Below are 15,054 nucleotides of genomic sequence, written 5' to 3'. Positions count from 1 at the left end.
TCAAGAAGCCTTAGCAAACCTGGAGTCAATGGGAATTGGGGAGAAAATACCCCACAAATTGGAGTTAAACCTAACACAAAGAAAGATGGTCTGTGGTTGTTGGATGTGAATCATATCTGTCCCAGAACATCACTGTCAGAGTTCCTCAGGGTAGTGTCCAAGTCCAGACCATTTTTGGCTGCTTCATCAAATGACCATTCCTTCATCATAAGATCAGAGTGGGGATGTTCACAGATGATTGCACCCCTCAAGATACTGAAGAAGTGTCTGACCATAGACAACAAGAACTGAACAGCATTTAGGATTTCACTCCTTGCGAGTGCCAATCAATTACCATCTCTAAGCAGGGAAAATCCATCTATCTGTCCTTAATGTTCAATAGCATCACCATCATGGGATATCACACTATTTACATCTTGGAGGCTTACCATTGATTAAAAATTGAATTAGGCCAGTCAAATAAATACTGTCGCTACAAGAGGAGGTCAGAAGTTGAGAATTCTGCACCAAGTAAGTTACCTCCTGACACCTAAAACCCTGTCGACCAAGTCAGATGTGTGTGGGAATACTCTTCACCTGCCAAGATGAATTCAACTTGAACAGCACTCAAGATGTTTAATCTAATCTAATCTTCCAGGACACAATAGCCCTTTTAATTGGCACCACATTGACCACCTTCAATGTTCATTCTCTCCACCATTAGGTGTATAGTTGCGACTTTGTGTAACATCTGCAATTTGCATTACAACTCAGCAAAGCTCCTTTGACAGTACCATCAAAACCTGTGACTTTACCACACGGAAAGACAAGAGGAGCAGATGCATTGGAACACCACTACCTGCAAGTTCTCTGCTTCTCTATTTCTAAATAATGCTCCTTTGACCAAGCTTTGAATCATTTACCCTCAACCTTCCTCTATAGATCGATGGATAATTTTGCTTTATAAGACTGTGAAGTGCCTTTGTATGATGTATTACATTCAAGGGATAGGAGAAATGTAAGTCGCTGTTAGAAATTGACACAAATCTCTTTTCACATATATAAGACAAATCTCGATTAGTTAACACTGTGTGAGCTGTATCAATTAACACATTCATGCCTTAGCCTGTTAGTCACAACACATTTACACAACAGTGTTTGAATTCCAGTGAAGGTTTATAATCTATATGTTAATCGTATCATTATGGATCTAATTACAGTTAGTAATTTCAGTATTAGGGAATAAAAATTGTTATTATTTTACCAAGCACAAAAATAGTGTGCTATATGCCAAGAAGGTTTTATTAACTTTGTACTTGTACTTGTTGAATTTTATAGACTGTGTCTGTTTGCTCAACATTAAGGATCTTCCATTATGTTGTTGGAAGTTTGAATAATGCTTCGTTGCTAAGATAGCTCTGTGCACACACATTACTATTGATGGCAAACTGTAATGTGCTACAATTAGGTGTAGCTAGGTAACTAGCCATATTAATATAAGTTTGGGAGTTGCTGACACATTGAGCAAAGGTTGAAATGAAGAGGCAAAAGCATGTTGCTTTTCAAAAATAAACCAAAGTAAGGGATTTGTGTTGAGGACCTTACTGGTGGTATTGATTTTTTAAAATTTTAAAATATACTTTATTCATAAAAAAAGCTTTATGTGAGATACACACATATATATATATATATATACACATATACACACACAGTCACAGATGCAGTTCAGTTCTGTACCGTAGTGTATCAAGGAAACAAACAAACACTGGAGTTTGACTCTATTCAAAAAAATCAAAGACCTCTCTTACACATACAACACTATATTTACATACATTGGAGTAGCAGAAGGGTATGATAACTGAAGAGACCCCCATTTACCTTCAGTAGGAAGGCCTTAGAGCTCTTTCCTCACTGTGCCAGACTTTAGTGTGTCCCTCAGCACGTAGTCCTGGACCTTGGAATGTACCAGTTTGCAACACTCAGATGAGGTCAACTCCTTGTTCTGCAAGACCAAAGAGCGACTTTCACCAAATTGATGGTCCTCCAGATGCAGTTGATATTTGTCTCAGTGTGCGTCCTGGGGAACAGACCGTAGAGCATTGAGTCCTGCATCAGGGAGCTATTCGGGACATACCTCGACAAAAACCACTGCATCTTTCTTCCTGACCTGTGGGTCTCACTCAACTAATTATACATTGAAAGCAAACATGCTGGATATTGCTGATGATGACAGAAATATCCTTCTGGGTTACAACTGGTTGTTGGAGACCAGTCTAAGATTTTTGTGCAGCTACCACAACTGTCATGGAATAGAAAGATTGTTTTAGGCTTTGAAACAGAAAGCAATGAAACGAGGATTCCTGTGGTCACTCTTGTCTCATGCAAATTCATTTGCATAGTTTTTACCTGTTCAGCCTTTCTGGGTCTCACAGCAAACTTTCATGATTTGTCAGAACATCCTCACGATGATACCAGAGCAGTTACTATATCCAATTCTTATTTTAAGTTGTCAAGGAACTTTTATGAAGTCTGTACCCTTTTCTGCTTTTCCTGCTCTTGCTTAGAAAAACATTGTTTCCAACCAGTTTGATGAACACTGGGTTAGTGAAACATCAGGCAATGGTTATTATTCGTGCACTCCCGCTCTTGGCAACACACATGGAGCCAGCATTAAATGCTTCCAGATCAAACCCAAAACCTTCCAGATGCAGAGCGAAATTCCTTCAATTCTGTCTCAGTTCCAGAAAAGTCCCATTTATCACAAGTGTGAATTTTTCTATTTCCCAAACCATCTATTCTTATGAGCCTTCCACATGAGGTAATTTAACACAGTGGAATTTGGTATTAAACTATATTTTTGTTGAACTGTTTGTGGCTAGTTGCTAACAATGATTCACCACATATTTATGCAATTTGCAATAGATGTTGAGAGCTGTTTACAGCTCTATGGAAAATTCTAGCAAACTGGTCAAAGATACCTGAAATTGCAGAGACAGGCAATTAAGTGTTTGTTTTTAGTTGAGATTTATTTTGCAAGGTCCAAGATATTTTGTGTGATTGTTTATTAAGTCGAATATTGATGCTATCTGTGTACTAACTCAGGAGCCGACGCTGTTGTGAATGAATAAATAGAGTCATAGAGATGTACAGCATGGAAACAGACCCTTCGGTCCAACCCGTCCATGCTGACCAGATATCCCAATCCAATCGAGTCCCACCTGCCAGCACCTGGCCCATATCCCTCCAAACCCTTCCTATTCATTTACCATCCAAATGCCTCTTAAATGTTGCAATTGTACCAGCCTCCACCACATCCTCTGGCAGCTCATTCCATACACGTCCAACCCTCTGCGTGAGAAAGTTGCCCCTTAGGTCTCTTTTAATTCTTTCCCCTCTCACCCTAAACCTATGCCGTCTAGTTCTGGACTCCCTGATCCCAGGGAAAAGACTTTGCCTATTTATCCTATCCATGCCCCTCATAATTTTGTAAACCTCTATAAGGTCGCCCCTAAGCCTCCGACGCTCCAGGGAAAACAGCCCTCGCCTGTTCAGCCTTTCTCTATGGCTCAAATCCTCCAACCCTGGCAACATCCTTGTAAATCTTTTCTGAACCCTTTCAAGTTTCACAACATATTTCCAATAGGAAGGAGACCAGAATTGCACCAATATTCCAACAGTGGCCTAACCAATGTCCTGTACAGCCGCAACATGACTTCCCAACTCCTGTACTCAATACTCTGACCAATAAAGGAAAGCATACCAAACGCCTTCTTCACTATCCTATCTACCTGTGACTCCACTTTCAAGGAGCTATGAACCTGCACTCCAAGGTCTCTTTGTCAGCAACACTCCCTAGGACCTTACCATTAAGTGTATAAGTCCTGCTAAGATTTGTTTTCCCAAAATGCAGCACCTCACATTTATCTGAATTAAACTCCATCTGCCACTTCTCAGCCCGTTGGCCCATCTGGTCCAGATCCTGTTCTAATCTGAGGTAACCCTTTTCGCTGTCCACTACACCTCCAATTTTGGTTTCATCTGCAATCTCACTAACTGTACCTCTTATGCTCATATCCAAATCATTTATGTAAATGACAAAAAGTAGAATTGGGTACTATGATTTATATAGTCAGATCATGATGGATACAGATGGAGACTGGTCTTTCTGGTTTTTTTTAATAAATATTTTTATTGAGAAAAAAGATTTTTGAGATTTTTTTACAAAATTAGTACAAAATAGTATATTCCACTTTACAATATGATAACAACATCAATATAAAAGTTTTTTAAAAACTAACTAATCTATTCTATAGACTACCAAAACACAAAGTAAAATATAAAAAAGAAAACTCTATATATTAAAAAATGACCACAATGTCGTACATTACTAACAATAACCAAAAAAGAGAAAATAAATAAACAGATAGATAAATAGATAAATAAATAAATACACATTCAAAGTAAAGTTATATCAAGTCATAACAAAACCCGTATTTTTATGGGATTCTTCATCCCGGGGATGCATTTTTATTTACAGAGGTACTCTCTCCATATCATGCGCCTGGCTTCTAAAACAATTTTTTCAGCCTGATCCTATGTATATGAGCACAGGTATTTTCTTAATCAAAGTGTTCAGCAATGTTACTGCATACACTACAGCAAGTGGAACTTGTACATGGCCCAGAGGTAGGGTATATGAGCATAGGTAGGGATCCTGTAAATGCCCATCCCCAGAATACCATTAAACAATCAATAATAAACAGTTATTTGATGGGGCCCTGTTGTGGCATAGTGGTTGTGTCCCGAACTGTGGACCAGAAGGCCTGGATTTAAGTAACACCTGCTCCAGGGTTGTGTAATTTGTGAGAAAAATTGAAGCAATGTGGATCACTGGGACACCTTCTGGGGAAGTGGAGACCTGTACAAGGAGGATGGGTTGCAGCTGAACTGGAGGTGCACCAATATCTTGGGTGAGAAGTTTGCGAGAGCTCTTCAGGAGGTTTAAACTAGTTTGGCAGGGGGGATGGGAACCAGAGCTATGGATCAGAGAATGGAATATTTGGTGAACAGGCAGATACAGCGTGCAGAGAGTCTGTGAGGAAGGATAGACAGTTGATAGGACAAAGTTGCAGTCAATGTGATGGGTTGAAGTGTGTCCATTTTAACGAAAGAAGTGTCAGGAATAAGGGTGATGAACTTAGGGCATGGATCAGTACTTGGAGCTATGACGTTGTGGCCATTACGGGGCTTGAATATTACAGGGGCAGGAATGGTTGTTGGATGTTCTGTGGTTCAAATGTTTCAAAAGGAATAGAGAGAGAGGTAAAAGAGGCGGGGGAGTGGCATTGTAAATCAGGGGTACTTTCACACTGCAGAAAGGTAGGTCGTCGAGAAGGGTTTGTCTACTGAGTCAGTATGGGTGGAAGTCAGAAAGAGGAAAGGAGCAGTCACTTTATTGGGAGTTTTCTATAGACCCCCTAATAGCAACGGAGATACTGAGGAGCAGATTGGGAAGCAGATTTTGGAAAGACGCAGAAGTAACAGGGTTGTTGTCATGGGTGACTTCAACTTCCCTAACATTGATTGGAACCACCTCAGTGCAAATAGTTTGGATAGAGCAGATTTTGTCAGGTGTCTCCAGGAAGGATTCCTAACTCAATTTGTAGATGGGCTGACTAGAGGCCATATTGGATTTGGTGCTTGGCAACGAACCAGGTCAGATGTCAGATCTGTTGGTGAAGAGCATTTCAGTGATAGTGATCACAACTCCCTGGCCTTTACTATAATCATGGAGAGGGATAGGAGCAGATGGTATGGGAAAGTATTTAATTAGAGAGGGGGAATTGCAATTTTATTAGGCAGGAATTGTGCAGCACAAAATGGGAACAGATATTCTCAGGGAAATGAATGATAGAAATGTGGAGATTGTTTAGGGAGCTCTTGCTACGAGTGCTGGGTCGGTTTGTCCCACTGAGGCAAGGAGAGGAGAGTAGGGTGAAGGAACCTTGGATGACAAGAGATGTGGAACATCTGGTCCACAGGAAAAAGGAAGCTTACTGAAGGTTGAGGAGGCAAGGATCGGATAGGGCTCTAGAGGGTTACAAGGTAGCCAGAAATAAACTGAAAAATGGACTTAGAAGAGCTAGAAGGGGGCATGATAAAGCTTTAGTGGGTAGGATTAAGGAAACCCCCAAGACATTCTACACTTGTGTGAGGAACAAGAGGATGGCCAGAGTGAGGGTAGGGCTGATCATGGATAATGGAGGGAACTTGTACCTGGAGTCAGAGGAGGTGGGGAGGTCCTTAATGAAAGCTTTGCTTCACTATAAGTACTGAGAAGGACCTTGATGTTTGTGTGGACAGCGTGAAAGAGGCTGACAGAGTCATAGAGATGTACAGCACAGAAACAGACCCTTCGGTCCAACTCGTCCATGCCGACCAGATATCCCAACCCAATCTAGTCCCACCTGCCAGCACCTGGCCCATTTCCCCCAAACCCTTTCTATTAATATTCCCATCCAGATGCCTTTTAAATGTTGCAATTGTACTAACCTCCACCACTTCCTCAGGCAACTCATTCCATACACGTACCACCCTCTGAGTGAAAAAGTTGCCCTTTAGTTCTCTTCTATATCTTTCCCCTCCTACCCTAAACCTATGCCTTCTAGTTCTGGACTCCCCGACCCCAGGGAAAAAAACCTTGTCTCTTTACCCTATCCATGCCCCTCATGATTTTATGAACCTCTATAAGGTCACCCCTCAGTCTCCGTAGCTCCAGAGAAAACAGCCCTAGCCTATTCAACCTCTCCTTATAGCTCAAATCCTCCAACCCTGGCACCATCCGTGTAAATCTTTTCTGAACCCTTTCAATTTTCACAACATCTTTCTGATAGGAAGACCAGAACTGCACGCAATATTGCAACAATATGTGCAAACAGGTTGATATTAAGAAGGAGGATTTGCTGGAGATCTTGAAACACATGAGGATAGATAAGGCACCTGGGCCAGACAGAATACAGCTCTTCCCGGACCAACCAACCCAACCACCCCATAGCCCAACACTTCAACTCCCCCTCCCACTCCACCAAGGACATGCAGGTCCTTGGACTCCTCCATCGCCAGACCATGGCAACACGACGGTTGGAGGAAGAGCGCCTCATCTTCCACCTGGGAACCCTCCAACCACAAGGGATGAACTCAGATTTCTCCAGTTTCCTCATTTCCCCTCCCCCCACCTTGTCTCAGTCAAATCCATCGAACTCAGCACCGCCTTCCTAACCTGCAATCTTCTTCCTGACCTCTCCGCCCCCACCCAACTCCAGCCTATCACCCTCACCTTGACCTCCCTCCACCTATCGCATTCCCAACGCCCCTCCCCCAAGTCCCTCCTCCCTACCTTTTATCTTACCCTGGTGGACACACTTTCCTCATTCCTGAAGAAGGGCTGATCCCCGAAACGTCGATTCTCCTGCTCCTTGGATGCTGCCTGACCTGCTGCGCTTTTCCAGCAACATATTTTCAGCTCTGATCTCCAGCATCTGCAGTACTCACTTTCTCCTCCTTCCTATTCAGAATACACCCAAGGTTACTACAGGAAGTGAGGGAAGAGATTGCTGCGCCTTCGATGGTAATATTTGCATCCTCAATATCCATTGGAGTACCAGATGGTTGGAAGGTGGCAAATGTTCAAAAAAGAGAATAGGGATAACCCTGGGAATTACAGTCTAGTCAGTCTTAAATTAGTGATGGACAAATTATTGGAAAGGATTCCGAGAGACAGGATTTATTATTATTTGGAAAAGCATCATTTGATTAGAGATAGTTGTCATGGCTTTGTGAGGGCAGGTCATGCCTCACAAACCTTATTGAAGTCTTTGAGGATATGACAAAACATATTGATACAGGTAGAGCAGTGGATGTGGTGTATATGGATTTACACAAGCGTTTGATAAGGTTGCCCGTGATAGGCTCATTCAGAAAGTAAGGAGGCATGGGATACAGGGAAATTTGGTTGTCTGGATACAGAGAAGACAGAGGGTGGTAGTAGATGGAAATTATTTAGTCTGGAGTTCAGTGTCAAGTAGTGTTCCGCAGCAGTCTCTGAGACCTCTGCTCTTAGTGATTTTCTTAAATGACTGGGATGAGGAAGTGAAAGGGTGGATTAGTAAGTTTGCTGATGACACGAAGGTTGGGGGAGTTGTGGATAGTGTGCAGGGCTGTTGTAGGTTGCAATGGGACATTGACAGGATGCAGAGCTGAGCTGAGAAGTGGCAGATGGAGTCCAACCTGGAAAAGTATGAAATTATTCATTTTGGAAGGTGGAATCTGAATGCACATTAGCGGGTGAAACACAAGATTCTTGGCAGTGTGGAGGAACAGAGGGATCTTGGTGTCCACACCCGTGGATCCCTCAAAATTGCCAACCAAGTTGATAGGGTTGTTAAGAAGGTGTATGGTTTGTTGGCTTTCATTCGCAGGGGGGCTGAGTTTAAGAGTGGTGAGGTTATGCTGCAGCTCTGTAGAGCTCTGGTTAGACCTCACTTGGAATAATGTATTCAGTTCTGGTTGCCTCATTATAGGAAGAATGTGGAAGCTTGAGAGAGGGTGCAGAGGAGATTTACCAGGATGCTGCCTGGACTGGAGGGCATGTCTTATGAAGGAAGTTTTAGGGAGCTCAGGCTTTTCTCATTGGAGCGAAGGATGAGAGGAAACTTGACAGAGGTATACAAGATGATGATGAGAGGCATAGATAGAGTGGATAGCCAGAGATTTTTTTCCGGGGCGGAAATAGCTATCATGAGGGGGCACAATTTGAAGATGATTGGAGGAAGGTTTAGGAAAGATGTCAGAGATAGGTCCTTTACACAAAGAGTGGTGGATGCATGGAATGCACTGCCAGCAATGGTAATAGAGTCAGATACATTACGGACATTTAAGTGACTCTTGGGAAGGCACATGGATGGCAGTAATATGAAGGGTATGTAGGTTAGTTTGATCTTAGTGTAGGAAAAAAGGTCGGCACAATATCGAGGGTCAAAGGGCCTGTGCTGTGCTGTACTGTTCTATGTTCAATTGTTTGAAGGTGCAATGGTAGTATCCCTACTTCTGAACTGGGAGCTGAAAATGTGTTGCTGGAAAAGCGCAGCAGGTCAGGCAGCATCCAAGGAGCAGGAGAATCGACATTTTGGGCATGAGCCCTTCTTCAGGAATGGGAGGCCTGGGTTCAATTCCAACCTACTCCAGAGGTGTGTAATGACATCCCTGAACTCGTCAATTAGGAAAATATCATAAAGCAGACTGAGGGCGCTGCACTGGTGCAGTGATAGTGTCCCTATTGCTGGGCTAATAACTTTCCTGTTTCAAGTCCCACCTGCTCCAGAGGTGTGTAAAAATGTCACTGAACAGATTGATTAGAAAATAAATAAACAATTATTTGTTGAGGGTCTTGTAATACACTGGTAGTGCCCCTACCTTTGAGCCAGGAAGCCTGAGTTCAAGTCCCACCTCCAACAGAGGTGTGTATTAACACCCCTGAACAGGTTGATTAAAAAAAAACCTAAGTAATTATTTGAGGGGAGGTGGTGGCATAGTTGTATTGTCACTGTGCTAGTGATCCAAATCTGCAGGCAGATGTTGTGGAGGGTGGGGGGGAGGGGGCGGCGGTTTCAGTTCAGAGTCCCACTGCAGCAGATGATGGAAAATGGTGTTCTGGAATTAAAAGCTAATGGTAACCATTGTCAATTGTTGCACAATCTGACTTATTGGTTTTTGTTGCATGTGACAGTAATGTGGTTGACACTTAACAATTAGGAATGGGTTAGCCAATGAATGAATGAAACAGAAATAAGCAATTTATTGTAAGGCCTCTATCGCTGAGCTAAGAGGCCTGGGGAGAAGATCTAATTGTTCTAAAGGTGAGTCATAGCATGTCTGAACAAGTTGGTTAGAAAATATCTAAACAATTATCTTTGGGTTGGGGATAAGATCTTGAATGAATATCGTATTGGTGATGATTAAAGTATAAAACAGAAGTAGATGTTTGTAACTTATTAAACCTTTTACTCTCTTTACACTGGTCTTTTTGGGGGTTTTGTGGTCTATTGTATGCAAAGGTCTAATGAGAAAAGTCTTGTACAGTAAACAAAATGTAATTCGTTTCATCTCTGCAATTGTTTACAGGTTATAAGAATAGGCTGTGCATCATTATAGAGACTTTAGGAGACCTAGGCTTAGATCTGTATCCCGCAAGATCCTACATTTGTGCCCCCCAATACCCCTCTCCCCCAATCCTCATGTTACCACTGTAGCTGATGGTGGTTATTGCATTTACTTAAGTACTACTGCTTCCAGATCCCTCCAGACCCACATATATATATATAAGATTTGTTTTTCTGGTAACCATTATTGTTACAAATTTGTTTGTGTAATTACATCTACCGCAACCCCATTCCCCCCTAAGTCTTTGCCTTTACAAATTCAGATGATCTGAAGGTTTCTGCTTGGAATGAATTATTATAATGTGTGAAGCATCTGCAGAAATCAACATTTCCTTAATCTTCTGAATTCTCTTGATGAGAAACCCAACACTATCTTTGTGCCTTCTTGAGGAATTCTCTCAAATGGTCTGTCATGGCTGCTCGTGTAATTTTGAACTCACACAGCTCAAAGGTTACGAAGCAGGGATTCTTTACTCCATTTTCATCAGGACATTAGAAGCATGAAGGGAAATTTAAAGTTTAAGCAAGGAAGACACAGTATGAACTTGGAATTAGGCTTGTGGTTTATATCTGGTTGAGGATATCTTTTGTTCCATCCTTCCAACAAAGACATCCTTTCCTCCAGAGAGATCCATTTGACTGTTCTAACTGCCGGACTTGACATCCTCCCTCAATGTTGCTACCTACAGCTGGAAACCTGATACAATTGGCCCATTTGCCTGCTCAGTGCCTTCCTTTACCATCAGCACCTGTTTCTGGAGGTTCTGCTACACGAGGCCAGGCAAATATTTCACCAGTTGAATCACCATACCGAAGAATCTCAGAAGATCCTAGATTAACATTGGAGCAGAGAAATCCATGATGGCTCTAAACATCTGCACTGTTGATAATGTGTCCAAAAATCAAATGAGTTTGTTAGAAAATTCATATTTATCATTTTTTTAGATTAGATTAGATTACTTACAGTGTGGAAACAGGCCCTTCGGCCCAACAAGTCCACACCGCCCCGCCGAAGCGCAGCCCACCCATACCCCTACATCTACCCCTTACCTAACACTACGGGCAATTTTAGCATGGCCAATTTACCTGACCTGCACATCTTTGGAGTGTGGGAGGAAACCGGAGCACCCGGAGGAAACCCACGCAGACACGGGGAGAATGTGCAAACTCCACACAGAGAGTCACCTGAGGCGGGAATTGAACCCGGGTCTCTGGCGCTGTGAGGCAGCAGTGCTAACCACAGTGCCACCCATCATGAAGCCTCATCTTGTAAGCACAACACAGCATTTTTTTAAAAAGTTCTCTCCCTTCTAAAATGAATACTGTACTGTTTAAGGTTTCCTTTCATACCAGAGATTTTTAGCTATGACTCACATAATCTTTGATATTGGTTTATCCTCTGGCTGAACGTGGACCAGGACTGCTCTCATGGGTCACTACCTCACAATGCAGCCTGTATCTCTGCCTTGGAGCTGCAGACTTCATCTTTCCAGTGGTGTCTTAACAGGTCTGAAATACTTCTTGTGTCATGCTTTGAAGAATTCTTGAGGGTTGAGTGTTGACTCAAGATTTTTTCAGGTTCACTGACCTCAGCAATCAGTAGTATCTGTTTTCTCTGAGGCCTTCTGAGTTATCAGTATGTATGCCTTGTTGGGACTGGTTCTGCTCAGTTAAATCTTTACATCCCACCACTGCCAGCATATGCTGCCGCCTGTATTGTCGAAGTGAGTGGGTTCTTCAGGGCCTTATGTTGTCTAAAGTGTGTCAAGTTGGCAACTTCTCGTCTAATAAGAAGAACCTTGTAGAGAAAACCAACATGTAATTTATTGTATCTCTACAGCTATTTTTAGATTAAAAAGAAAATGCTCTGTAATACAACAAAGATAGGGTGGACCTAATACTTGAAATAAACTCTTCACCACAATTTATGAATGTGGTGAAGAGTGTATTTCAAGTATTAGCAACCTTCCAAAAATATTGTATTTGGCCAATATAAAATAAATGGAAAAATGTCTTGTTCCATCACTTTCAAGAGATATGTAAAATCAATCCATTTTAATTTTAGGTTGAAGATTTCCAAGATTATCGTGGTTGGAGACTTGTCAGTTGGAAAAACATGTTTAATCAATCGGTAAGTACAATCCTAAATGGACTTAAGCCAAGTTACATTAAATGAAATAGAGCCATTGAGATGTACAGCATGGAAACAGACCTGTTGGTCCAACTCATCAAAGCTGACCAGATATCCTAAATTAATGTAGTCCCATTTGCCAGTACTTCGCCCATATCCCTCCAAACCCTTCCTACTCATGTACCCTTCCAGATGCCTTTTAAATGTTGTAATTGTACCAGCCTCCACCACTTCCTCTGGCAGGTCATTCCATACATGCACCACCCTCTTCATGAAAAGGTTGCCCCTTAGGTCCCTTTTAAATCTTTCTCCTCTCACCTATGTCCTCTAGTTTTGGATTCCGTTACTCTAGGGAGAAAGCCCTTGGCTATTCCCCTCATGATTTTATAAACCTCTATAAGGTCACCCCTCAGCCGCCGATGCTCCAGGGAAAACAGCCCCAGCCTATTCAGCTTCTCCCTACAGCTTAAACCCTCCAACCCTGGCAACATCCTTGTAAATCTTTTCTTAACCCTTTCAAGTTTCACAACATCCTTACTATAGCAGGGAGACCAGAATTGAAAATGGTACTTCAAAAGTGGCCCAACCAATGTCCTGTACAGCTGCAATATGACCTCTCAATGCCCATATTCAGTGTACTGATCAATAAAGGAAAGCATACCAAACCCTGCCTTCACTATCTTGTCTCAGATCTGAGAAAGAGGGACATACCTTGCTGCATTTTTCAGCTTTTATAAACAGTTGTCTGCAATTTCATATATTTCATACTTTCTATATCTCTGTTTGCCATTCAGATTTTGCAAGGACACATTTGACAAGAATTACAAAGCGACTATTGGGGTGGATTTTGAGATGGAGCGGTTTGAAGTGTTGGGAGTTCCCTTCAGTTTACAGCTGTACGTATGAAGGTGGAGAAATTAACTGCCAACATTTATCTGATTTGATTGCTGGAAAGTATTTGATTTGCTCTCACAATTCGTGGATTTTGAAATGTTTACAAATGTCAGGTGAACAGAGGTGGAATAGTGAAGTAAGGGAGATTGTGACAGATGAAACTTAATGTAGGGCAGAGGAGAGTAATAAAAACAAACTTATCCATTTTAAAGGGGATGTAAGACCTAGGCACAAGGGAGTGAACTTACACAAATCTTTGAAGGTGACAGGAGAAATTGATAAGACATTAAGAGGCATTGGGAATTGTTGTCTATCTGAACAAAGGTACAGTACAAAAGCAAGGAAGCTACATAGAACCTTTAGATGTTACTGATTAAACAATAGTTGGAGTACAGTATCCAAATTTGGGCATCATACTTTAGGAAGAATATTAGTGAGTTGAAGAGGATGTAGAGTGGATTTACTAGAATGGTGTCAGAGCTGAGAGACTTCATCTATGTGATGAAGCTGTGAAAGCTAGAGCAGAGCCTGTTAGAAGAGCATTTAATAAGGGTGTCCAAAGTTCTGATGGACTTTGGTAGAGTACACAACGAGAAACTATTTCTGCTGGGGGCTAATGGTCATTAACTAGATTTCAGGTAAGCACCAAAAAAATCAGCAGGGAGATTGGGAAGCATTTGTTCACGCAGCTGAAAGTTATGATCTTTAACACATTCCTTGGAAGGGTCATGGAAGGGGATCCAATAGCAACTTTTAGACGGGGATTCATGTTCCTGTTGATCAGGAACTGAGGTCACAGATCATGATACAGGATAGGCCATTGAGATGAGGAGAAATTGAGAAGAACAATTGAAAAGGAAATCCTTGCAGGCCTTTGGGAAAGGAGCAACAAATGAGGCTAATTGGACAGCTCTTCCAAAGAGTAGATACTGGGCCGAATGACTTTTTTCAGAAATTTATGGTGTGAATTTATGCTTTTCAGCAGGTTGAGGATGGAGGAACGGAACGTGAGTGTTCTGTGTGATCTTGCCTTCTCAATTAGGCCAATCAGCCATTGAATGGCTGATGGCAGTTGCCCAGCAGGGAGGTAACCAGTTAGTGATCTGAGGAACGAGATTCTACATGCAATTGGGAGTCTAAGATTGGAGGTCATACAGCAGAGGGATTATACTGTGATCAGGAAATTGATTATGGCTACATATTGAAAAGCCAACCCCATCCCCCCTAATCTCTCAATCACTTATTTTGTTTCTCATGGCAGGCTCAAAAAAGCTAATGATTGAAGTGTAAAAACAGAGGCCTCCACCAGCAGAGAACCTGCTGCTACATTCAAGGCGATGCCATTGACAGAACATTGTTTTCTCTCTCAGTGTTGCCTCGCCAATACTGCTGTAAACTACTCCCAATTCTATTCCCATCCAATAGCCTAGAAATAGCCTGGGTGGCATGGCGGCTCAGTGGTTAGCACTGCTGCCTCACAGTACCAGGGCCCTCAGGTTTCACCCTCAGGTGACTGTGTAGAGTTTGCACACTCACCAGTCTGTGCATTGATTTCTTCTGTGTGGTCTGGTTTGCTCCCCCAGTCCAAAGATATGCAGGTTAGGTGGATTGGCCATGCGAAAGTGTTCAGTGACTTACAGACCAGGTGGATTAGCCATGGGAAATGCAGGGTAAGAGGTATAAGGTAGATGGGTGGGATGCTCTTCAGAAGGTCGATGTGGACTCGATGGGCTGAATGGCCTGCTTCCACACTGTATGCTATGAAATACAGCAGGCAAAGAAATACTGGTAGATATTTTCACATGACTGGCTCTTTAGCAGCGTTATTTACTT

The 15,054-nt window shown here is 42.2% G+C and overlaps 1 protein-coding gene across 3 annotated transcripts in view; it reads left to right on the top strand.

Annotated features, from left to right (window-relative positions):
- The window catches only part of LOC140491468 (ras-related protein Rab-34-like), a 60,244-nt gene that overhangs the window by 21,503 nt on the left and 23,687 nt on the right, over positions 1 to 15,054 (top strand). For all 3 annotated transcript variants that reach the window (XM_072589662.1, XM_072589661.1, XM_072589663.1), the window contains exons 4-5: positions 12,262 to 12,327; positions 13,122 to 13,223. In XM_072589662.1, coding sequence (XP_072445763.1) covers positions 12,262 to 12,327; positions 13,122 to 13,223 — 168 coding nt within the window. The remainder of the gene's footprint in view (positions 1 to 12,261; positions 12,328 to 13,121; positions 13,224 to 15,054) is intronic.

This window comes from Chiloscyllium punctatum, chromosome 19, assembly GCF_047496795.1.
Source record: "Chiloscyllium punctatum isolate Juve2018m chromosome 19, sChiPun1.3, whole genome shotgun sequence".
Taxonomy (NCBI): domain Eukaryota; kingdom Metazoa; phylum Chordata; class Chondrichthyes; order Orectolobiformes; family Hemiscylliidae; genus Chiloscyllium; species Chiloscyllium punctatum.
The sequence above is the reverse complement of the archived record's forward strand: the minus strand, read 5'-3'. Positions and strand labels throughout refer to the sequence as shown.